Consider the following 24,657-nt stretch of genomic DNA (forward strand, 5'->3'; position numbering starts at 1 on the left):
AAAGACATCAAACGACGAGGATGGTATTCAAACCCACGTGTGCACAACACAACATAATAGCAGTCCATCACCTAACCACTCGGCCACCTCGCCACAACCTTTTGGATGTTGGAAGTAGTAATTTGGTGCTTTTCAACCCCTCTCATTAACATGATGGAGATACAGTTCACCATATTGTGTTGGAAATGGTTTGGCTGATGAAAGAGGTAACCCTTCGACTGACCTGCAAGGAGCATTGGGTTCTATGGGTTAGGAGACTCACAACTGTTTTGATAGAGGGAGATCTGCTTATGTTTCATTTGTGTGATGCTTCTGATTTGTTGGAAAGAACCTAGAGAGAACGCCTGGGTCGAGAAAAAGGCAGCATAGCTTGCATTGGACCTCTCTCAGAATATGTTTGCAGTGTCCTTGCACTCTTCATTATCCTACCCAACCTGGTAGGGAGCTCGTGGAATCGATCCCGAACTCAAACATATTCTTGGACATTGAGCTTTATAACTCCGCCCCTTTGCTACCAGGATCCACAATTCTCTCCCCCCAAAATTAGAAAGCAGCGCATTTTTTGTTCTTTGAGTGAAGAGATAACAATGATAAAACCTTTTTGTGCACATACCTCACCTGTTTCGTAGACACACCATGCAGCCGTCAGTGCCCAAAAGCTTATTACATGGCAGTTTAAAGCTTGATACCACCCTTTCGTTCCATGTCCAGATAAAAGCACGGAAGACGCTGCTCCTTTTGCCGGCATTCTTTCGCAGAGGCAATATCGTAGTCTATAAGGTTTATCCGAGACGTGATCTTTGCTGGTTGAAAACTTTACCCAATACCCCGCTGGGATGACTTGAAATATAGTCAGCCTTGGCAATTTTTGACGGTCTCTTAGGATGCTTTGAGACTTGTTGAAAGAACAGAATTGTGCTTTCGATCCTTGAAAGTGCTGCATTCACTGTGACGGCGAAGACATGAGCTTGAAGACGGTTGGTGTAGTCAGTATTTGGACCTCCCTTAGAATGTGTTTTGTTTTTATAAAGGTCATATCCATGCAACAGAGGCCTTCTTGTTTTGATCCTGTCCTCGACAATGTTTTCAGAAATGAACAGGTGCTTTTTCTGCAGCTACAATTAAAATGAAATTCAGCTAAAGCTTGCCTTGAGGGGCACCCCTGCAGTTGACCTGTTCGCTAGGCTCTCTGTTTCTGCAGCTATTTTAAGGATGACGTCGTTAAAGTTGGCAGCAAGGTCCTTTGCCAGGCGCACTTGTCTCTCTCGAAACACTAAACACATCAAACGACAAGGATGGGATTCGAACCCACGCGTGCAGAGCACAATGGATTAGCAGTCCATCGCCTTAACCACTCGGCCACCTCGTCACTCGCCTGCATGTGTTGCCCGAAGCTGGGCTGTGGTGTGTTTCTGCCGCTATATTAAGGATGACTTTGCTAAACATGGCAGGCCGGGTACATTGAACGGCTTTGCCAGGCACACTTGGCTCTCTGAAAACACTAAAGACATCAAACGACGAGGATGGGATTCGAACCCACGCGTGCAGAGCACAATGGATTAGCAGTCCATCGCCTTAACCACTCGGCCAAAGATGGGGCAAAAGGGACTGCTATGGGGGGGGGGAAAGAAGGAAAAGAAGCGCCGAAAGAAGGGGGAAAAAACGGAAGAATCGTGGGTTCGATTCCCAGGGAAAGCAAGAACTGACAAAAATGTAAAATGTGTTCCTTGCGTCTGCCAAATGAATATATGTAAATGTAAAAATACTTAAATGACTAAAAAAGTCAATATTTAAACCCATTTTAGACCTATTTTATTAAAAAAAGTGTCAAATTGTATTTTATCACAAAACAATCTCTGTCAAATTGGAAAGAATACAATGTACAACACATACTTTCCACAAATAGTTTATTCGAAAATCTCAAATGTAGTATGTTATATGTCATAATAAAAATGAAATATACAAGTACAAATAAAATACAATTAATTATTATACTTATTACCACAAATATTCTTTCAAAAAAGTTCAACATTTACAACAGAAATAAGGAATATATATACACATACACACTTAAATATAATTATATATACATTAAATATAAAGTTTAATATATAATGAAATACATATACAATACAATAAATAAATATATATATATATATATATATATATATATATAAATAACAACTACAATGTGCAATCTATATAACGAATATAGATGTAATACGAATACGAATGTAATACGAATGTAATACAAATGTAATACGTATGTAATACAAAAATTATATAGTATTATTTAATACTATTAAAATAATTACAGAATAGTAAGTTATTATAATATATATATATATATATATATATATATATAAAAAAATGTAATATAAAAATAAAGTTTAATATATAATGAAATACAAATAATATGACAAACTTGGTTTCATAATCATAATATATAATTCTAATTATATATATATATAATAATAATAACAACTAGAATGTGCATTTCCTGAAAATAATTTTAAAGACTCACAAATAAAACCGTTAAAAGCACAAATAAAAGCTAAAATCTATATAATGAATACAAATTTATATAGCTATATGAAATACAAAAATATATAGTATTCTTTAATAGTATTATAAAATAATTACAGAATAGTAAGTTATAATAATAATAATAATAATAAAACTAAGTAGCCTTTTATAAATATATATACATATATATACTGTATACTGTATATAACAAGTGTTTCTACATTTTTATTAAGCTGTATGTGTAGAAGTATATTATTATTATTATTATATCTAGCCATTTAATTGTGTGTGATATGTATGCATATATATGTATGTGTATATATATATATATATATATATATATATATATGTATGTATGTATATATATATATATATATATATATATATACACACACATATACACACACAATTAAATGGCTAGACATAATATTAATATACTTCTACACATACAGCTTAATAAAAATGTAGAAACACTTGTTATATACATATACATTCACACACGCACTTATTCTTTTTAGAGGTTTCCTTAAAAATTGCCAAAAATGTACTTAATGCACTAACATAAAAAATTAAAGAGCTGATTAAAATCACGACAAAAAGCCTAAAGAGTCTTTCCACTCTGCAATGGTCTGGCCAGATGCTGGACAGTACCACTTTCCTCTAATCTGGGAATGGCCAGTGACTTTCCTTTTTGATTGGCCACATATTTTACACTCATAATGATAATGCTCCTTTGTGTGGCGCTTCTTTGGTGGCTCCCCTCTTGCCAAACGCTCTTGATCTTCAATTGCTGCCTTGTGCTGTCTCCATGCACGCTGTCGGTTCGGAGGAAGTGGTGGAACTGATGGCTGTTGGCCCAGTGGAAAAGAAGACCCAACCTGAGTGTGCGATGGTGGAACTGATGGCTGTTGGCCCGGTGGAACAGAAGACCAACCCTGAGAGTGCGATGGTGGAACTGATGGCTGTTGGCCCGGTGGAACAGAAGACCAACCCTGAGAGTGCGATGGTGGAACTGATGGCTGTTGGCCCGGTGGAACAGAAGACCAACCCTGAGAGTGCGATGGTGGAACAGAAGACCAACTCTGAGAGTGCGATGGTGGAACAGAAGACCAACTCTGAGAGTGCGATGGTGGAACTGAAGACCAACCCTGAGAGTGCGATGGTGGAACAGAAGACCAACTCTGAGAGTGCGATGGTGGAACTGAAGACCAATCCTGAGAGTGCGATGGTGGAACTGAAGACCAATCCTGAGAGTGCGATGGTGGAACAGAAGACCAACTCTGAGAGTGCGATGGTGGAACAGAAGACCAACCCTGAGAGTGTGATGGTGGAACAGAAGACCAACCCTGAGAGTGCGATGGTGGAAAAGACAAACCAGAATACCCAGGCCAGGCATCCCACCCAGGAAATTGCTGGGCCCCAGGCCAGTCTGTGCCAGATGGAGATGTGTCTCTAAGCCCAGAGTCTGTGTGCATTATAGAAGATACTCCAGTTCCAGTTCGTGCATATTTACGCTGGCGAATAACTGCCTCACCCTCCCGATTTTCAGGCTCCTGGAACTCAATGGCAACATGTCCATGATCAACAGGTGCAGATGGGAGCTCTCTAGGCTTTGGCAGTAGCTCCTTTGCCAAACCAACAGGCTGGGGAAGCTCCACTCCTTGTAGCAAGGTGTCCCGGTCTGTTCTTTTCTGTCTGTCGAGAAGCCTGGGAAAGAATAACAGAATTTTTTTTCTCTACCCACAATATGTTCAAAAAACATCTCTACTGATTTTGTTTTTCTAAATCATGTACACTAAACTATTGGAGACGTTTACCTCCAGTCTTTGTGCTAAGGTAGGCTAGCAGCGAGTGCATCAGAGTTACGGCACATGGAGATGAGAAGGGTATGTATGGACTTATCTAACTCTGTGGGATGCAGTGAAAAAGCTAAATTTTCAAAAAGTCAGAGTGCGCCTTTAATATTCAGCAATATTATTAATTTGACTGTACTCACATTATTGGACAAGAACCAAACTGATAACATTACAGCTGATTTATAGACGAAATTCAACTCATTTTGTAATTGATGAACTTTGCAGTTTCTGAACATTGTCAGAGAAAAGCTGACCGCGAAATGTCTCAACTGACAAAGCAGAATCAAGCATTTTAGAAAGCTGTATAATTAGCAATAATGTATTCTAAACCATAACAGTCTAAATTTCTGAAAAGCTTTTGTGAAACAATGTATGCATTTATTACCAATTTCTTAAAATCCTTTTTTGGCAGACAGATAAAAGGTTACAAATTTCAAAATGAGACAGGGTGTCTGAAAACAATGTGTATTTACTGTAATGTACGTTATATAGAAATATATATGGAATTGGGAATAGTTCAATAAATTTATTATTTCAGAAGTGCAGTCATTCCTCATAGGAAGTGAATTTAGGAAGCTGAAATCCAACTCACCATGAAGACACTGTTGTGTTGTTTACAGTAACTAGCACCAAGTTGGTCTTGTCCAGTAGCTCTCTGCAGTCTTCAAGCAGCTGCTTGATGTGGCTATATATCATCACAATTGCCTGAGGAATGGGAAAGGTTTTGCCCTTGTTGTCTTTAGGCCTATTTCTGGCTTCCCTGAATTCCTTCAGAAGCTTAAGTGCGACACATTCTGAAACCCTGTTGGCATCAGGTCTCTGGGCAGCCTGACCATGAGTCATGAACAGTCTGTGAATAAAAAGATGCATGATTGTATTATGTATGATCAGTATTCTATAGTTCTGGCACCTTTTTATGGCACCTCTCACTGCATCACTGCATCTCTCACTGCATCTCTCACTGCTTCTCTCACTGCACCTCTCACTGCATCACTGCATCTCTCACTGCACCTCTCACTGCATCACTGCATCTCTCACCACATCACTGCATCTCTCACTGCTTCTCTCACTGCATCTCTCACCGCACCTCTCACTGCATCACTGCATCTCTCACTGCATCACTGCATGTCTCACTGCATCTCTCACTGCACCTCTCACTGCATCTCTCACTGCATCTCTCACTGCACCTCTCACTGCATCTCCTTGCTCCTGCATCTCTCACTGGGCCTGCTCTTCTGCCTGGGCCCCTTGCTCTTACTCTTTCTCGTCCAGACATTACAGTGTTTGTCTTTTCCTGTTTCCAAAAACATTACTCTTTACTTTAAAGGCCTCCTTTTACTGTATAAGTGTCAATAATAGGAAAAAATAACCCCGCCACTGAATCTAAGCCAGACTGAAAACAGCTGTGGTTGGCCCAATTTACCCAACATAAATAAGCTGTGGGTCAATCATTCAATTGTTTGTTTATTATCAGCTGAGATATATTGTTTTTGAACTGATATCATTGCAGAAGCAGATGTTTTTATACTGTATCTAAGGTTTGGAATATTGTTTTTGCTATTTTGGGATGGTGTGTGTTAACATTTGAAAATACTACAAAAACAATCCATAATTTTGTTGGTATAGCTTGTCTGTTAAGAAAATGTAAGCATTGTGGAAATGTGTTCACTGACTGCATATTGTGTGAAAACAACATGAAATGTGTGAATGGTATGGCCACAAAAGATCAATGTTGTGCTAATTGTGTTTAGAGTTTTGAAAATGTGACAACTGTTTGGACAAATGCTTGTTAGCGACTGAAAAAAACTGTAAATTACACAGGGAGCATTCAACAAGACTCAAATTTAACAATTTAACTCACCTCTCAGCTGCTTGCTGACCAGGGGCTGAGCCACTACGCTTCCGAGAAGCTCTCCAAGGACCTGCCAAGATCTTTTTCTTGCACTTAAGGGAATACTTGGAGGGGGACTGATCAATGGGATGCAAATTCTGATACAACCGCAAGATCTCTGCTATCTCGTTGGTTGATAAACCAGTGATCGTGCGGTTGAGACTGACGAGGTACCCTGCCAGGTTATCCACTGCCTCCCATCCAGGAACACCCCTTGAATCACTTCTACTGTCCTGAAAATGGAAACAAAAACAGAATCGTGCATTATGAAATAATTTATTAACAGCTCTTTAATAAACCATTCTTCACAAATTACAAGCACCAAGTATTACAAACTTTACCGGAGCTGGTGTGCTCGGCCCAGCAAAGGAAATGTCTTCAGTATCAGGAGGACTGTACACGGTTTCCTAGATTATTTTAAAACATTTTTAAAAGAAGAATAAACTTCAGTTACAAAACTGACAATTCAAAGTTTATGCTAAACAACAACAACAACAAAAAGGTTTAGCTTTAGTTTTATCTAAAAAAGTTTTATCATTAGTTTTTCTTTCAGTCGCTAACAAGAGTTTGTCCAATCAGTTGTCACATGGGTATTTTGTTCACTGTAAGCAATACTGTAAAACATTTTCTGTTCTACAAACTTTACCGGAGCTGGTGTGTTCGGCCCAGCACAGGAAATGTCTTCAGTATCAGGAGGACTGTACACGGTTTCCTAGATTATTTTAAAACATTTTTAAAAGAAGAATAAACTTCAGTTACAAAACTGACAATTCAAAGTTTATGCTAAACAACAACAACAACAAAAAGGTTTAGCTTTAGTTTTATCTAAAAAAGTTGTATCATTAGTTTTTCTTTCAGTCGCTAACAAGAGTTTGTCCAATCAGTTGTAACATGGGTATTTTGTTCACTGTAAGCAATACTGTAAAACATTTTCTGTTCTATCATGTGAACATTACTGTATATGTGGACATACAGTTTCCAGTCAAGAAATTTAGTGTAAAAATGGTGGATTGCATATTTTTCATGCAAATACCTGTAAAACGGAAACATCAAAGTCTATGCAGTTTTTGTAATGTCAACAATAGCCAGTATTTTGAAACCTGGTGTACTTTGATTGACTGCATGTACCTTGTGAAGCGAAAACAAGCGTTATTCGTTGACAGAATCATTTCAGTTTGAGTAAGATTTCTAGTGTTTTGGTAAAGTTAGATGTGTTCTATTTTGAAATATAGTTAGTGTATATTTAACAAAATGTGTTTTTGAGAAGAAAATTATCCATTCGGCCAATTGTGTTTTGTAGGTGTGAGTCTGTGTTAAGAGTTTAATAAAAGTATCAGAAGTATGGGTAAGCAGTGCACTTGTTAGTGATTAAAAAAGCTCTAATTAAAAAAAGTATAAATCATGAAGCAACTCATTAGTTGCTACTAAAAACTAACATTTCTATGCAATTTTAATTTAAAATGATCAAGAAAATTGACATTACCAGAGGTGAGATCAATGAATCACCATGACTGCTGGAAATTCCAAGGGTGGGTGTGTCTAAATCAATGTCTGCTGCATCACATATTGTGACATCCAGACACTCATCCTCCTGAACTTCAACCTGCAACTCTGGCAAGGGGATTTCATGTTGCTCCAGTGGAGAAAGCAGGTCTCCTCTGTTAGACTGGGCCAGCAAATACTCCACAGCTATACGTTCATCTGCCATAAAAATTCAATAAACATATTGAAAAAAAGAGCTATATATCAGGCTAAAGCAGAAAAGCATGTGATGAAACTAGTGTTGCTAACAAATAATACATTTTTGGATTAACACATGACAAATGCAATTAAATAAAAGCCAAAATCACAAAGGAATTTCACAAACTGACACATCTTATAACTACAAATGGGCACCTTTATAGCAATCATCAGTCATGCAAACATGGAATCACTATTGCAATAGAGGGTACAATGTTGAATATTACCAGTGGGTCTCCCAGGAGGTTTGAATTCTGGCAGGAGTGGACATCCAAGGACTTTGTTGCTGAGGACATTCATCTGGGACATTAAACGTACATTATACATTTTTGTTTGTGATGTACCACTCATGTCCACAGCTTGATGAGCTCGGTTGATGTTCCACCTAGATGCCCCCTCAAGCATGTACATCTGTGTATGAAGTGCATTACATCTCCACCCTGAAAAACAATGTTTCACATGATTAAAACACTATTATATAACCCCAACTTTTGGATCCAATAGACCTTATTCAGAGCAGCACCATGACAGGTATGAAAGTGAGGCTGTGAAAGATACCGTGTTTCCAATGGCATCCGCTGTAAAAAGCTGAATAAAGCGGCTAGATTACTTAAAATTTTCCACAGCTTACATTGTCGGGAGTTTTTTTTTGTCAACTGACATTTCTTGGAAAGATATTTTTCCAGTGTTTCATGAGCAGAACAATCCGAAAACACATTAAATAACAGTACAGCCCATTGAAGAGATGCAAGTCTATCCCTCACAGCCTCGCTTTCATTCTCATTAAAACACAAAGATGGCGCTGCCGTGAATAAGGCGTTTCCAACACTATTTAAATATACACATGGTATTGTCTTATAATGTAAATTTACCTGGAATAAAAGTGCACTGGTGGCGATGGAAGCTTTCCAGGGAGGAGGACCCTCTGCCACACCTCAGCACATCCAGAACCTTGTCACCCTTCTGTAAACCGGAGCCCAGTTTTGTGTACAGCTGAACACCGGGTGAATCTTGGATGCAAGGTAAGTGTTTCTGCTGTACCTCCCACACGTGTGACATGCTCTCTGGATTGATGAGGCGCAAACCAGTGGTGTCGGTCAGTTCCCACATGGAGTCCAGCAGTCCTTGGATCAGGTCACAAGTTTCTTGAACTCCACGTGTCCTCCTCCTGCAGTGCTTGGCCAGCTCGTTGGAGGTGATGCTCGACAGGATTTGGGCCTCTGTTGGAATATGACCCCTATTTTTTTTTAAAAGAATGGTCTTTTTCGCCTCTTTAAGGCGAGAGATGTCCTCCTTGTCCCATTCAAACACACAGGTGGACAACTTTGAGCAGAAAGTGCCATACAATGGATGGTGCTCCGTTGTAAGGCCAGCTGTGAACCGCCGCATGAAGTGGAAAACATCGAGTCGCACAGTGATCTTCCATGGGCGAAACCAGGTCAGAACTGGAGTCACACCTACACCAGGGAGAAACAATGCGTGTATTTTTTGCGAATTTTTAGTGATTTGCATCATTAAACAAATATAATAATGCTGTTTTACATAAGCTTTTGTTTACTTGATTGCAAACACTGAACCAAGGTTCTCACAGTAAATTGCTACTGTAAATAGAAATTAAGAAATTTATAACCATTGTGTATATATTAGGGGTGTGCAAAGCAGCCGGTATTTGTATGTGAGTAAGGCCACGCCCCCTTGTCGGGTTCTGATGTGTAATGACGTAGGGCTAGCCCATTTGGTTGCACATAAGAGGCACCCGCGCCATTGGATATGCAGTTGCCACAGCATATACATTACTCTTGTAAATAGTTCTTACAATTCTCTTTATGAGTGTTCTTAAAAAATATGAACAAACACATAGAAAAAGCATGTAAAGTCTCTGTCCAATAATAGTTGGAACCGTGCAGATCTGTGATTTATTCTCATTCAGAAAAATGCCTGAAATTGTTGCTAATATGAATTAGAAATGCATGGATGCAAACACATTCATATTAGGTAAAGATTTAATGTAACAAACCTGTCTCGCTGCAGCAGTCCCTGTCAACGTAGATCACAGCTGGCTCTGGCTCCCCAGCATCCTTGTATCTCTTTACGATGCCCTGACACAAGTCATCTATGCCAGCTCCTTCACCAGTGGTTAAGACACAGTTCAGGACTTGGCCAAACTCATTGCCAACATTGGTCATCCATGTAGCAGTATCCGCGATGCCACCAGCAAGCTTTTTAGTTATCTATTTAAATACACAAACATTATAATCAGAAAAATCACATAACATACAGCTGATTTGCCTCTTTTTATATATATTTACCTTCTTGGTAGAATCAAGCTTCAGGATGCTACCATATGTCGATGTTATGACACCCTTCAGCTCATCAATGTGACACAGGATCTCATTGGCATGAACAGTCTCAAACCACTGGGCCAGAGGTAGGGGGCAAAAAGGTGGTGGCTGCTGATAAATCACTTCAGTTTGTGTCAGGGCGGATCTCTTTTTATGTAACTCACAGTCCGTCAGATAATCTATGGTCCGTCTTCCCCACTCCTCGCTGTGAATTTCTTCAAGTGCCTGCTGCAAGAAACTAGAGCTGTTCCCTGCAGTTCTGGGCTTCAACAAAGTCACACACTTCCTGTCAAGTGCAAGGTGAGTGGTGAGAACAGCAGGGAATTTGTTTCTGTGGGAGGGATCAAGTTGTTTGAGGATCTCCGAACTCCAAGGGCAGACAGGTATCATACACTTGCTGCAGCGAGGGTAGTCTACTCCAATTAAATAATATCTACAATCAATATCAATGACTTCCCTCACTTTGGTGTAGATTCCTGAATGGTGCATCTTTCTATCGCACTGTGTGCACTTCAGAGGAATACCCCACATTCTCATTGGGCCCCACAGAAACATCCGCTGTCTGAAGTAAGTGTTAGGATCAGGAGGTGAAGTAGTAGGCTTGCTGGGACTAGGTGGATGAAACCAGTTTTTAAAAAACTGCTGCTTTAGTCGTCCTGTACTGTCATATAGACACTGGGCTATCCACTTTTGGTCTGCTGGCTTAATAACACGACAGAACTGTTTGGGGAGAAAACTCACCCAATTCACTTCTGGAGGCCTCAGGTTAATGTCCAGGGATGGTGTTTGAGGTGCAGTTTGTGGAGTGTTTTGCTGCTCTTCAATGTATGCGGGTGGTTCAGTAAAGGATGTTGGTGGAAAAGATGTTGGTGGATCCAAAGATTCTGTGCCTGCAAGACTGGAACAGAAGACCAACTCTGAGAGTGCGATGGTGGAACTGAAGACCAACCCTGAGAGTGCGATGGTGGAACAGAAGACCAACTCTGAGAGTGCGATGGTGGAACTGAAGACCAATCCTGAGAGTGCGATGGTGGAACTGAAGACCAATCCTGAGAGTGCGATGGTGGAACAGAAGACCAACTCTGAGAGTGCGATGGTGGAACAGAAGACCAACCCTGAGAGTGTGATGGTGGAACAGAAGACCAACCCTGAGAGTGCGATGGTGGAAAAGACAAACCAGAATACCCAGGCCAGGCATCCCACCCAGGAAATTGCTGGGCCCCAGGCCAGTCTGTGCCAGATGGAGATGTGTCTCTAAGCCCAGAGTCTGTGTGCATTATAGAAGATACTCCAGTTCCAGTTCGTGCATATTTACGCTGGCGAATAACTGCCTCACCCTCCCGATTTTCAGGCTCCTGGAACTCAATGGCAACATGTCCATGATCAACAGGTGCAGATGGGAGCTCTCTAGGCTTTGGCAGTAGCTCCTTTGCCAAACCAACAGGCTGGGGAAGCTCCACTCCTTGTAGCAAGGTGTCCCGGTCTGTTCTTTTCTGTCTGTCGAGAAGCCTGGGAAAGAATAACAGAATTTTTTTTCTCTACCCACAATATGTTCAAAAAACATCTCTACTGATTTTGTTTTTCTAAATCATGTACACTAAACTATTGGAGACGTTTACCTCCAGTCTTTGTGCTAAGGTAGGCTAGCAGCGAGTGCATCAGAGTTACGGCACATGGAGATGAGAAGGGTATGTATGGACTTATCTAACTCTGTGGGATGCAGTGAAAAAGCTAAATTTTCAAAAAGTCAGAGTGCGCCTTTAATATTCAGCAATATTATTAATTTGACTGTACTCACATTATTGGACAAGAACCAAACTGATAACATTACAGCTGATTTATAGACGAAATTCAACTCATTTTGTAATTGATGAACTTTGCAGTTTCTGAACATTGTCAGAGAAAAGCTGACCGCGAAATGTCTCAACTGACAAAGCAGAATCAAGCATTTTAGAAAGCTGTATAATTAGCAATAATGTATTCTAAACCATAACAGTCTAAATTTCTGAAAAGCTTTTGTGAAACAATGTATGCATTTATTACCAATTTCTTAAAATCCTTTTTTGGCAGACAGATAAAAGGTTACAAATTTCAAAATGAGACAGGGTGTCTGAAAACAATGTGTATTTACTGTAATGTACGTTATATAGAAATATATATGGAATTGGGAATAGTTCAATAAATTTATTATTTCAGAAGTGCAGTCATTCCTCATAGGAAGTGAATTTAGGAAGCTGAAATCCAACTCACCATGAAGACACTGTTGTGTTGTTTACAGTAACTAGCACCAAGTTGGTCTTGTCCAGTAGCTCTCTGCAGTCTTCAAGCAGCTGCTTGATGTGGCTATATATCATCACAATTGCCTGAGGAATGGGAAAGGTTTTGCCCTTGTTGTCTTTAGGCCTATTTCTGGCTTCCCTGAATTCCTTCAGAAGCTTAAGTGCGACACATTCTGAAACCCTGTTGGCATCAGGTCTCTGGGCAGCCTGACCATGAGTCATGAACAGTCTGTGAATAAAAAGATGCATGATTGTATTATGTATGATCAGTATTCTATAGTTCTGGCACCTTTTTATGGCACCTCTCACTGCATCACTGCATCTCTCACTGCATCTCTCACTGCTTCTCTCACTGCACCTCTCACTGCATCACTGCATCTCTCACTGCACCTCTCACTGCATCACTGCATCTCTCACCACATCACTGCATCTCTCACTGCTTCTCTCACTGCATCTCTCACCGCACCTCTCACTGCATCACTGCATCTCTCACTGCATCACTGCATGTCTCACTGCATCTCTCACTGCACCTCTCACTGCATCTCTCACTGCATCTCTCACTGCACCTCTCACTGCATCTCCTTGCTCCTGCATCTCTCACTGGGCCTGCTCTTCTGCCTGGGCCCCTTGCTCTTACTCTTTCTCGTCCAGACATTACAGTGTTTGTCTTTTCCTGTTTCCAAAAACATTACTCTTTACTTTAAAGGCCTCCTTTTACTGTATAAGTGTCAATAATAGGAAAAAATAACCCCGCCACTGAATCTAAGCCAGACTGAAAACAGCTGTGGTTGGCCCAATTTACCCAACATAAATAAGCTGTGGGTCAATCATTCAATTGTTTGTTTATTATCAGCTGAGATATATTGTTTTTGAACTGATATCATTGCAGAAGCAGATGTTTTTATACTGTATCTAAGGTTTGGAATATTGTTTTTGCTATTTTGGGATGGTGTGTGTTAACATTTGAAAATACTACAAAAACAATCCATAATTTTGTTGGTATAGCTTGTCTGTTAAGAAAATGTAAGCATTGTGGAAATGTGTTCACTGACTGCATATTGTGTGAAAACAACATGAAATGTGTGAATGGTATGGCCACAAAAGATCAATGTTGTGCTAATTGTGTTTAGAGTTTTGAAAATGTGACAACTGTTTGGACAAATGCTTGTTAGCGACTGAAAAAAACTGTAAATTACACAGGGAGCATTCAACAAGACTCAAATTTAACAATTTAACTCACCTCTCAGCTGCTTGCTGACCAGGGGCTGAGCCACTACGCTTCCGAGAAGCTCTCCAAGGACCTGCCAAGATCTTTTTCTTGCACTTAAGGGAATACTTGGAGGGGGACTGATCAATGGGATGCAAATTCTGATACAACCGCAAGATCTCTGCTATCTCGTTGGTTGATAAACCAGTGATCGTGCGGTTGAGACTGACGAGGTACCCTGCCAGGTTATCCACTGCCTCCCATCCAGGAACACCCCTTGAATCACTTCTACTGTCCTGAAAATGGAAACAAAAACAGAATCGTGCATTATGAAATAATTTATTAACAGCTCTTTAATAAACCATTCTTCACAAATTACAAGCACCAAGTATTACAAACTTTACCGGAGCTGGTGTGCTCGGCCCAGCAAAGGAAATGTCTTCAGTATCAGGAGGACTGTACACGGTTTCCTAGATTATTTTAAAACATTTTTAAAAGAAGAATAAACTTCAGTTACAAAACTGACAATTCAAAGTTTATGCTAAACAACAACAACAACAAAAAGGTTTAGCTTTAGTTTTATCTAAAAAAGTTTTATCATTAGTTTTTCTTTCAGTCGCTAACAAGAGTTTGTCCAATCAGTTGTCACATGGGTATTTTGTTCACTGTAAGCAATACTGTAAAACATTTTCTGTTCTACAAACTTTACCGGAGCTGGTGTGTTCGGCCCAGCACAGGAAATGTCTTCAGTATCAGGAGGACTGTACACGGTTTCCTAGATTATTTTAAAACATTTTTAAAAGAAGAATAAACTTCAGTTACAAAACTGACAATTCAAAGTTTATGCTAAACAACAACAACAACAAAAAGGTTTAGCTTTAGTTTTATCTAAAAAAGTTGTATCATTAGTTTTTCTTTCAGTCGCTAACAAGAGTTTGTCCAATCAGTTGTAACATGGGTATTTTGTTCACTGTAAGCAATACTGTAAAACATTTTCTGTTCTATCATGTGAACATTACTGTATATGTGGACATACAGTTTCCAGTCAAGAAATTTAGTGTAAAAATGGTGGATTGCATATTTTTCATGCAAATACCTGTAAAACGGAAACATCAAAGTCTATGCAGTTTTTGTAATGTCAACAATAGCCAGTATTTTGAAACCTGGTGTACTTTGATTGACTGCATGTACCTTGTGAAGCGAAAACAAGCGTTATTCGTTGACAGAATCATTTCAGTTTGAGTAAGATTTCTAGTGTTTTGGTAAAGTTAGATGTGTTCTATTTTGAAATATAGTTAGTGTATATTTAACAAAATGTGTTTTTGAGAAGAAAATTATCCATTCGGCCAATTGTGTTTTGTAGGTGTGAGTCTGTGTTAAGAGTTTAATAAAAGTATCAGAAGTATGGGTAAGCAGTGCACTTGTTAGTGATTAAAAAAGCTCTAATTAAAAAAAGTATAAATCATGAAGCAACTCATTAGTTGCTACTAAAAACTAACATTTCTATGCAATTTTAATTTAAAATGATCAAGAAAATTGACATTACCAGAGGTGAGATCAATGAATCACCATGACTGCTGGAAATTCCAAGGGTGGGTGTGTCTAAATCAATGTCTGCTGCATCACATATTGTGACATCCAGACACTCATCCTCCTGAACTTCAACCTGCAACTCTGGCAAGGGGATTTCATGTTGCTCCAGTGGAGAAAGCAGGTCTCCTCTGTTAGACTGGGCCAGCAAATACTCCACAGCTATACGTTCATCTGCCATAAAAATTCAATAAACATATTGAAAAAAAGAGCTATATATCAGGCTAAAGCAGAAAAGCATGTGATGAAACTAGTGTTGCTAACAAATAATACATTTTTGGATTAACACATGACAAATGCAATTAAATAAAAGCCAAAATCACAAAGGAATTTCACAAACTGACACATCTTATAACTACAAATGGGCACCTTTATAGCAATCATCAGTCATGCAAACATGGAATCACTATTGCAATAGAGGGTACAATGTTGAATATTACCAGTGGGTCTCCCAGGAGGTTTGAATTCTGGCAGGAGTGGACATCCAAGGACTTTGTTGCTGAGGACATTCATCTGGGACATTAAACGTACATTATACATTTTTGTTTGTGATGTACCACTCATGTCCACAGCTTGATGAGCTCGGTTGATGTTCCACCTAGATGCCCCCTCAAGCATGTACATCTGTGTATGAAGTGCATTACATCTCCACCCTGAAAAACAATGTTTCACATGATTAAAACACTATTATATAACCCCAACTTTTGGATCCAATAGACCTTATTCAGAGCAGCACCATGACAGGTATGAAAGTGAGGCTGTGAAAGATACCGTGTTTCCAATGGCATCCGCTGTAAAAAGCTGAATAAAGCGGCTAGATTACTTAAAATTTTCCACAGCTTACATTGTCGGGAGTTTTTTTTTGTCAACTGACATTTCTTGGAAAGATATTTTTCCAGTGTTTCATGAGCAGAACAATCCGAAAACACATTAAATAACAGTACAGCCCATTGAAGAGATGCAAGTCTATCCCTCACAGCCTCGCTTTCATTCTCATTAAAACACAAAGATGGCGCTGCCGTGAATAAGGCGTTTCCAACACTATTTAAATATACACATGGTATTGTCTTATAATGTAAATTTACCTGGAATAAAAGTGCACTGGTGGCGATGGAAGCTTTCCAGGGAGGAGGACCCTCTGCCACACCTCAGCACATCCAGAACCTTGTCACCCTTCTGTAAACCGGAGCCCAGTTTTGTGTACAGCTGAACACCGGGTGAATCTTGGATGCAAGGTAAGTGTTTCTGCTGTACCTCCCACACGTGTGACATGCTCTCTGGATTGATGAGGCGCAAACCAGTGGTGTCGGTCAGTTCCCACATGGAGTCCAGCAGTCCTTGGATCAGGTCACAAGTTTCTTGAACTCCACGTGTCCTCCTCCTGCAGTGCTTGGCCAGCTCGTTGGAGGTGATGCTCGACAGGATTTGGGCCTCTGTTGGAATATGACCCCTATTTTTTTTTAAAAGAATGGTCTTTTTCGCCTCTTTAAGGCGAGAGATGTCCTCCTTGTCCCATTCAAACACACAGGTGGACAACTTTGAGCAGAAAGTGCCATACAATGGATGGTGCTCCGTTGTAAGGCCAGCTGTGAACCGCCGCATGAAGTGGAAAACATCGAGTCGCACAGTGATCTTCCATGGGCGAAACCAGGTCAGAACTGGAGTCACACCTACACCAGGGAGAAACAATGCGTGTATTTTTTGCGAATTTTTAGTGATTTGCATCATTAAACAAATATAATAATGCTGTTTTACATAAGCTTTTGTTTACTTGATTGCAAACACTGAACCAAGGTTCTCACAGTAAATTGCTACTGTAAATAGAAATTAAGAAATTTATAACCATTGTGTATATATTAGGGGTGTGCAAAGCAGCCGGTATTTGTATGTGAGTAAGGCCACGCCCCCTTGTCGGGTTCTGATGTGTAATGACGTAGGGCTAGCCCATTTGGTTGCACATAAGAGGCACCCGCGCCATTGGATATGCAGTTGCCACAGCATATACATTACTCTTGTAAATAGTTCTTACAATTCTCTTTATGAGTGTTCTTAAAAAATATGAACAAACACATAGAAAAAGCATGTAAAGTCTCTGTCCAATAATAGTTGGAACCGTGCAGATCTGTGATTTATTCTCATTCAGAAAAATGCCTGAAATTGTTGCTAATATGAATTAGAAATGCATGGATGCAAACACATTCATATTAGGTAAAGATTTAATGTAACAAACCTGTCTCGCTGCAGCAGTCCCTGTCAACGTAGATCACAGCTGGCTCTGGCTCCCCAGCATCCTTGTATCTCTTTACGATGCCCTGACACAAGTCATCTATGCCAGCTCCTTCACCAGTGGTTAAGACACAGTTCAGGACTTGGCCAAACTCATTGCCAACATTGGTCATCCATGTAGCAGTATCCGCGATGCCACCAGCAAGCTTTTTAGTTATCTATTTAAATACACAAACATTATAATCAGAAAAATCACATAACATACAGCTGATTTGCCTCTTTTTATATATATTTACCTTCTTGGTAGAATCAAGCTTCAGGATGCTACCATATGTCGATGTTATGACACCCTTCAGCTCATCAATGTGACACAGGATCTCATTGGCATGAACAGTCTCAAACCACTGGGCCAGAGGTAGGGGGCAAAAAGGTGGTGGCTGCTGATAAATCACTTCAGTTTGTGTCAGGGCGGATCTCTTTTTATGTAACTCACAGTCCGTCAGATAATCTATGGTCCGTCTTCCCCACTCCTCGCTGTGAATTTCTTCAAGTGCCTGCTGCAAGAAACTAGAGCTGTTCCCTGCAGTTCTGGGCTTCAACAAAGTCACACACTTCCTGTCAAGTGCAAGGTGAGTGGTGAGAACAGCAGGGAATTTGTTTCTGTGGGAGGGATCAAGTTGTTTGAGGATCTCCGAACTCCAAGGGCAGACAGGTATCATACACTTGCTGCAGCGAGGGTAGTCTACTCCAATTAAATAATATCTACAATCAATATCAATGACTTCCCTCACTTTGGTGTAGATTCCTGAATGGTGCATCTTTCTATCGCACTGTGTGCACTTCAGAGGAATACCCCACATTCTCATTGGGCCCCACAGAAACATCCGCTGTCTGAAGTAAGTGTTAGGATCAGGAGGTGAAGTAGTAGGCTTGCTGGGACTAGGTGGATGAAACCAGTTTTTAAAAAACTGCTGCTTTAGTCGTCCTGTACTGTCATATAGACACTGGGCTATCCACTTTTGGTCTGCTGGCTTAATAACACGACAGAACTGTTTGGGGAGAAAACTCACCCAATTCACTTCTGGAGGCCTCAGGTTAATGTCCAGGGATGGTGTTTGAGGTGCAGTTTGTGGAGTGTTTTGCTGCTCTTCAATGTATGCGGGTGGTTCAGTAAAGGATGTTGGTGGAAAAGATGTTGGTGGATCCAAAGATTCTGTGCCTGCAAGACTAGTGCAATGGTGATTGGTTTCAATGTGGTGAAGAAGTCCAACCGCACCCCAGACTTTTTCACCACACTGGTCACAAGATTCTTGAACATGGTAGTCCGACAAATGTTCAGTGAAACACTCCACATCAACTTCTTTACTACAAAGACCACACTTAAGTGAAGAACTGCTCTGTGGGACTGATCTTGAGCCTGCACTGCTCAGTGTTCCTGCCTGCATGCCTGCACTGCTTGTTGGTCTTGCCAGGGCACCTGCATTGCTTGCTGGTCTTGCATGGGCACCTGCACTGCTCAGTGGTCCTGCCTGCATGCCTGCACTACTCAGTGGTCTTGCCTGGGCGCCTGTGCTGGTTGCTGGTCTTGCCTGCATGCCTGCACTACTCAGTGGTCTTGCCTGGGCGCCTGTGCTGGTTGCTGGTCTTGCCTGCATGCCTGCACTGCTCAGTGGTCTTGCCTGGGCGCCTGTGCTGGTTGATGGTCTTGCCTGCATGCCTGCACTGCTCAGTGGTCCTGCCTGCATGCCTGCACTACTCAGTGGTCTTGCCTGGGCGCCTGTGCTGGTTGCTGGTCTTGCCTGCATGCCTGCACTACTCAGTGGTCCTGCCTGGACGCCTGCGCTGGTTGCTGGTCTTGCCTGCATGCCTGCACTACTCAGTGGTCCTGCCTGGACGCCTGCGCTGGTTGCTGGTCTTGCCTGCATGCCTGCACTGCTCAGTGGTCCTGCCTGGACGCCTGCGCTGGTTGCTGGTCTTGCCTGCATGCCTGCACTGCTCAGTGGTCCTGCCTGGGCGCCTGTGCTGGTTGCTGGTCTTGCCTGCATGCCTGCACTGCTCAGTGGTCCTGCCTGGGCGCCTGCCACTGTCTGCTCCGCTGACTGTAAAACAAGCATTAGTGTTTTCCCTAGGTCTCAAAATCTGCAAATTATCACAATCAAAACTTTGCGGAAAACTCTGTTGTACACAATTACTACATGCCAGCTGTCATCTGATTCATAGGGCTTAAAGGAAAGTAATAATTTAGTGTAGTTGTAAAAACACCCACCTTCAGGTCTTAGTGCAGGTATCTTTTTACTGTGAGTTAAATTGAAATTTATATGCATTTTATGCAAGTAGTCTGTTATACCATTATAAAGACCTTCACCGATTTACATTAAAAGCTAAGATATTAATCTAGTGTACTGACAGCATCTGCTTTAAATTGAACAGCTTTGCTCAGTTTGTGCATATATGCCTTTTTCTGACTATTATTTATACTGCATCTTATCTCTGCAATCTTCAGGGTTAGGCCACGTTTTCAATAACATGTCAGGCTTTACAACTCAAACAATAAAATTATTCTGTTTTAAAATTAGTAATGATCACCAGCATAGGTAAAATAATCACATTTATCATTACATACCTTATGATAACCACATTTGCAAGTGATTATTTTCCCAAATATATCATAGGCACGGGTCTGTTTGTGTAATGGACAGTTATTAATTCTGTCCAAGGCATCTTTCCACTTCTTCGCCCCTGGCTTCTTGCCTGTTGAGAAGTGGTACTTCCCTTGGGCATACTTGCACATGATGTCATGCCAGTATGAATCAGGTTTACCAGTCTTAGTCATGTCTATAAGTATGAAACAACAACAACAGGGTAAATACCAGACAACTTGAGAACAACTTAAGAGAGATACAATTGAAGTGAAATTTAAAGAATTAAAAAAAAAATAGTAATAATAATTAAAGACAATTTTTATTTAGACGAGGGATTTGACACTTGGATGATTTTTGACTTATTTAATACATGGATGGTTGTCAAATTACGTAAGTTATATATTTTCAAAATTGTATTATGTTAAAATACTATGTTTTAACTGTCAAATAGAATGAATAAAAACATTACACTAAATTCAAATGATTAAAATAATAACATATTATCCCTTACCTGGTAACACTTTATAATAACTGCACGCTATTTATCATTAGTTAAGCATGAGTAAACAGTTAATTCATCATTTAGAAAACATTAATAGACATTAGTAACTAAGCAGTTTCAACAATACTTCTTCAGCATTTATTAATCTTTGTTAATGTTAATTTCAACATTTACTAATACTTTTTAAAAATCTTGTTAACATTAGTTAATGCACTGTGAACTAACATGAACAACAATGAACAGCTAGATTTGTATTAACTAACGTTAACAAAGTGTAACAAATACAGTAACAAATGGTTAGTTTATGTTAGTTAATACATTAACTAATGTTTAATAAATTAACCTTATTGTAAAGTGTTACCAATGTAACAAACACAACGATACAGAACATAGAAATATTTACAGCCTTTAAATCTCATTTATAAATGCTTTACAAGGCATGAATAGTCCTCACTTTAGATGAGCTCACACACATAGTTAACCGACCACAACTAAATGCTTTATAACTATCCGAATTAACCCAGAATTACAGCATTAATACATGTTAATGAAGCCTTTATTAACACACTAAGCAATTTTCACTATATGTCTGAATAATAAGATGTATGAATGTACATATAAATAGTTTATTAATCATTTACTTACACTTTCTAAGTGATCTTATGAATGACTGACAACTCTTAAATAACTGGTTCATAAAAAATGCAATTCTTCATTTAGAAATGATAAATTGATCATTAATAAAGGATGAAAATACATTAATTAGACAAATTATAGATATGTTTTTAAATCAAGAAGAAAGCGTTTATAGCTGTATTTATAAACTGCTTAATGTCTATTAATGCTTTATGAATGATGAATTAACTGTTTACTCATACTTAACTAATGATTATTAGCGTGTAGTTATTAAAAAGTGTTACCATACAGCCTATTGATACAAAACAAGTCACCACTCTGTATTTTAACATTAATCATCATATTTATTATCATCATCGTTTATATTCTACGCTTTGCGATTAGAATGGCCACCTCGATTTAACGTTATATCACTGTTATATCCAACCATGGCCTCCGAACTCAATAAAAGTGTTACAACAACGAACGTACTGCTTCTCTTTCACGTTATATGTGAAATAAACTGTACTCACCTGTATCAAAATACAAAACCGTGTCGTACTTCCTTCTCGATTAAACTATATTTGGCTTCATCAAAAAACAAGTGATGGGGGTATGACGAGTTTTTCTCCCGCCGGCCCTCTGTGTGACGATAGAAGTCACGTGACTATGTTTCGGCCAATGACTGTTTTGCCCCGTCCAGCCAACCGTTGAGTGCGGTTCGGAATTGTTAGGACCTGTCAGGACCTGTGTTAGGAATTGTTAGGACCTGTGTTAGGAATTGTTAGGACCTGTTAGGATTGTTAGGACTTGTGTTAGGAATTGTTAGGACTTGATTAGATTGTGTTAGGACTTGTAACAAATGGTTAGGAATAGTTTAGGCTGTCCGATCGCTGGAGGGTACGGCCACCTCGTCACTCGCCTGCATGTGTTGCCCGAAGCTGGGCTGTGGTGTGTTTCTGCCGCTATATTAAGGATGACTTTGCTAAACATGGCAGGCCGGGTACATTGAACGGCTTTGCCAGGCACACTTGGCTCTCTGAAAACACTAAAGACATCAAACGACGAGGATGGGATTCGAACCCACGCATGCAGAGCACAATGGATTAGCAGTCCATCGCCTTAACCACTCGGCCACCTCGTCACTCGACCAAGCCTGTTTTCCCGAAGCTGGGCAGTGGTGTGTTTCGGCAGCTATTTTAAGGATGATGTTGTTAAAGTTGGCAGCAAGGTTCTTTGAATGGCTTTGCCAGGCGCACTTTGCACTCTCGACACATTCAGCTAAAGCTCGCCTTGAAGGGCACCTGTGCGGTTGACGTGTTCACTACATTTTCTCTCTGTTTCTGCAGCTATATTAAGGATGATGTCGCTAAATTTGGCAGGTAGGGTACATTGAACGGCTTTGCCAGGCGCACTTGGCTCTCTCGAAACACTAAACACATCAAACAACGAGGATGGGATTCGAACCCACGCGTGCAGAGCACAATGGATTAGCAGTCCATCGCCTTAACCACTCAGCCACCTCGTCACTCGACAAAACCTGTTTTCCCGAAGCTGGGCAGTGGTGTGTTTCGGCAGCTATTTTAAGGATGATGTTGTTAAAGTTGGCAGCAAGGTTCTTTGAATGGCTTTGCCAGGCGCACTTTGCTCTCTCGACACATTCAGCTAAAGCTCGCCTTGAGGGGCACCTGTGCGGTTGACGTGTTCACTACATTTTCTCTCTGTTTCTGCAGCTATATTAAGGATGATGTCGCTAAATTTGGCAGGTAGGGTACATTGAACGGCTTTGCCAGGCGCACTTGGCTCTCTGAAAACACTAAAGACATCAAACGACGAGGATGGTATTCAAACCCACGTGTGCACAACACAACATAATAGCAGTCCATCACCTAACCACTCAGCCACCTCGCCACAACCTTTTGGATGTTGGAAGTAGTAATTTGGTGCTTTTCAACCCCATCTCATTAACATGATGGAGATACAGTTCACCATATTGTGTTGGAAATGGTTTGGCTGATGAGAGAGGTAACCCTTCGACTGACCTGCAAGGAGCATTGGGTTCTATGGGTTAGGAGACTCACAACTGTTTTGATAGAGGGAGATCTGCTTATGTTTCATTTGTGTGCTGCTTCTGATTTGTTGGAAAGAACCTAGAGAGAACGCCTGGGTCGAGAAAAAGGCAGCATAGCTTGCATTGGACCTCTCTCAGAATATGTTTGCAGTGTGCACTCTTCATTATCCTACCCAACCTCGTAGGGAGCTCGTGGAATCGATCCCGAACTCAAACATATTCTTGGACATTGAGCTTTATAACTCCGCCCCTTTGCTACCAGGATCCACAATTCTCTCCCCCCAAAATTAGAAAGCAGCGCATTTTTTGTTCTTTGAGTGAAGAGATAACAATGATAAAACCTTTTTGTGCACATACCTCACCTGTTTCGTAGACACACCATGCAGCCGTCAGTGCCCAAAAGCTTATTACATGGCAGTTTAAAGCTTGATACCACCCTGTCGTTCCATGTCCAGATAAAAGCACAGAAGACGCTGCTCCTTTTGCCGGCATTCTTTCGCAGAGGCAATAGCGTAGTCTATGAGGTTTATCCGAGACGTGATCTTTGCTGGTTGAAAACTTTACCCAATACCCCGCTGGGATGACTTGAAATATAGTCAGCCTTGGCAATTTTTGACGGTCTCTTAGAAGGCTTTAAGACTTGTTGAAAGAACAGAATTGTGCTTTCGCTCCTTGAAAGTGCTGCATTCACTGTGACGGCGAAGACATGAGCTTGAAGACGGTTGGTGTAGTCAGTATTTGGACCTCCCTTAGAATGTGTTTTTGTTTTTATAAAGGTCATATCCATGCAACAGGGGCCTTCTTGTTTTGATCCTGTCCTCGACAATGTTTTCAGAAATGAACAGGTGCTTTTTCTGCAGCTACAATTAAAATGAAATTCAGCTAAAGCTTGCCTTGAGGGGCACCCCTGCAGTTGACCTGTTCGCTAGGCTCTCTGTTTCTGCAGCTATTTTAAGGATGACGTCGTTGAAGTTGGCAGCAAGGTCCTTTGCCAGGCGCACTTGTCTCTCTCGAAACACTAAACACATCAAACAACAAGGATGGGATTCGAACCCACGCGTGCAGAGAGCACAATGGATTAGCAGTCCATCGCCTTAACCACTCGGCCACCTCGTCACTCGCCTGCATGTGTTGCCCGAAGCTGGGCTGTGGTGTGTTTCTGCCGCTATA

General features: G+C 40.5%; 2 protein-coding genes, 1 non-coding gene and 1 pseudogene across 3 annotated transcripts; 2 read left to right on the forward strand and 2 right to left on the reverse strand.

Annotated features, from left to right (window-relative positions):
• Positions 1-746: 746 nt before the first annotated feature.
• LOC148980943 (U4 spliceosomal RNA) lies at positions 747-895 on the forward strand (annotated as a pseudogene).
• A 2,232-nt stretch (positions 896-3,127) lies between these two features.
• On the reverse strand, positions 3,128-7,981 carry LOC148980944 (uncharacterized). Its single transcript, XM_089130734.1, has 7 exons — positions 7,757-7,981; positions 6,920-6,985; positions 6,615-6,680; positions 6,244-6,506; positions 4,975-5,232; positions 3,736-4,233; positions 3,128-3,674 (listed from the first exon to the last, which is right to left on the reverse strand). The coding sequence occupies exons 1-7, from the start codon at positions 7,979-7,981 to the stop codon at positions 3,128-3,130; spliced, it is 1,923 nt and encodes a 640-aa protein (XP_088986860.1).
• Positions 7,982-11,116: 3,135 nt separating this feature from the next.
• On the reverse strand, positions 11,117-15,612 carry LOC120467157 (uncharacterized). The gene is made up of 6 exons (XM_089130735.1): positions 15,388-15,612; positions 14,551-14,616; positions 14,246-14,311; positions 13,875-14,137; positions 12,606-12,863; positions 11,117-11,864 (listed from the first exon to the last, which is right to left on the reverse strand). Exons 1-6 carry the CDS (start codon positions 15,610-15,612, stop codon positions 11,117-11,119), a joined length of 1,626 nt encoding a protein of 541 aa, XP_088986861.1.
• An 8,365-nt stretch (positions 15,613-23,977) lies between these two features.
• On the forward strand, positions 23,978-24,118 carry LOC148980945 (U4 spliceosomal RNA). Its single transcript, XR_016168739.1, has one exon. It is a non-coding gene; the product is annotated as a U4 spliceosomal RNA (small nuclear RNA).
• Positions 24,119-24,657: the final 539 nt, after the last annotated feature.

This window comes from Pimephales promelas, chromosome 5 (assembly GCF_988280905.1).
Source record: "Pimephales promelas chromosome 5, fPimPro1.hap1.1, whole genome shotgun sequence".
Lineage (NCBI taxonomy): Eukaryota > Metazoa > Chordata > Actinopteri > Cypriniformes > Leuciscidae > Pimephales > Pimephales promelas.

What these genes read in the sequence shown, in the direction of transcription:
- LOC148980944 (XM_089130734.1), bottom strand. Translation starts at nt 7,981, where the DNA reads ATGGCAGATGAACGTATAGCTGTGGAGTATTTGCTGGCCCAGTCTAAC. An exon ending in GGCCGAACACACCAGCTCCG is followed by an intron (nt 6,681 to 6,919) that starts GTAAAGTTTGTA and finishes AAAATAATCTAG; the next exon opens with GAAACCGTGTACAGTCCTCC. An exon ending in GGCCGAGCACACCAGCTCCG is followed by an intron (nt 6,507 to 6,614) that starts GTAAAGTTTGTA and finishes TTCCATTTTCAG; the next exon opens with GACAGTAGAAGTGATTCAAG.
- LOC120467157 (XM_089130735.1), bottom strand. Translation starts at nt 15,612, where the DNA reads ATGGCAGATGAACGTATAGCTGTGGAGTATTTGCTGGCCCAGTCTAAC. An exon ending in GGCCGAGCACACCAGCTCCG is followed by an intron (nt 14,138 to 14,245) that starts GTAAAGTTTGTA and finishes TTCCATTTTCAG; the next exon opens with GACAGTAGAAGTGATTCAAG. An exon ending in AACACAACAGTGTCTTCATG is followed by an intron (nt 11,865 to 12,605) that starts GTGAGTTGGATT and finishes ATTCTTTCCCAG; the next exon opens with GCTTCTCGACAGACAGAAAA.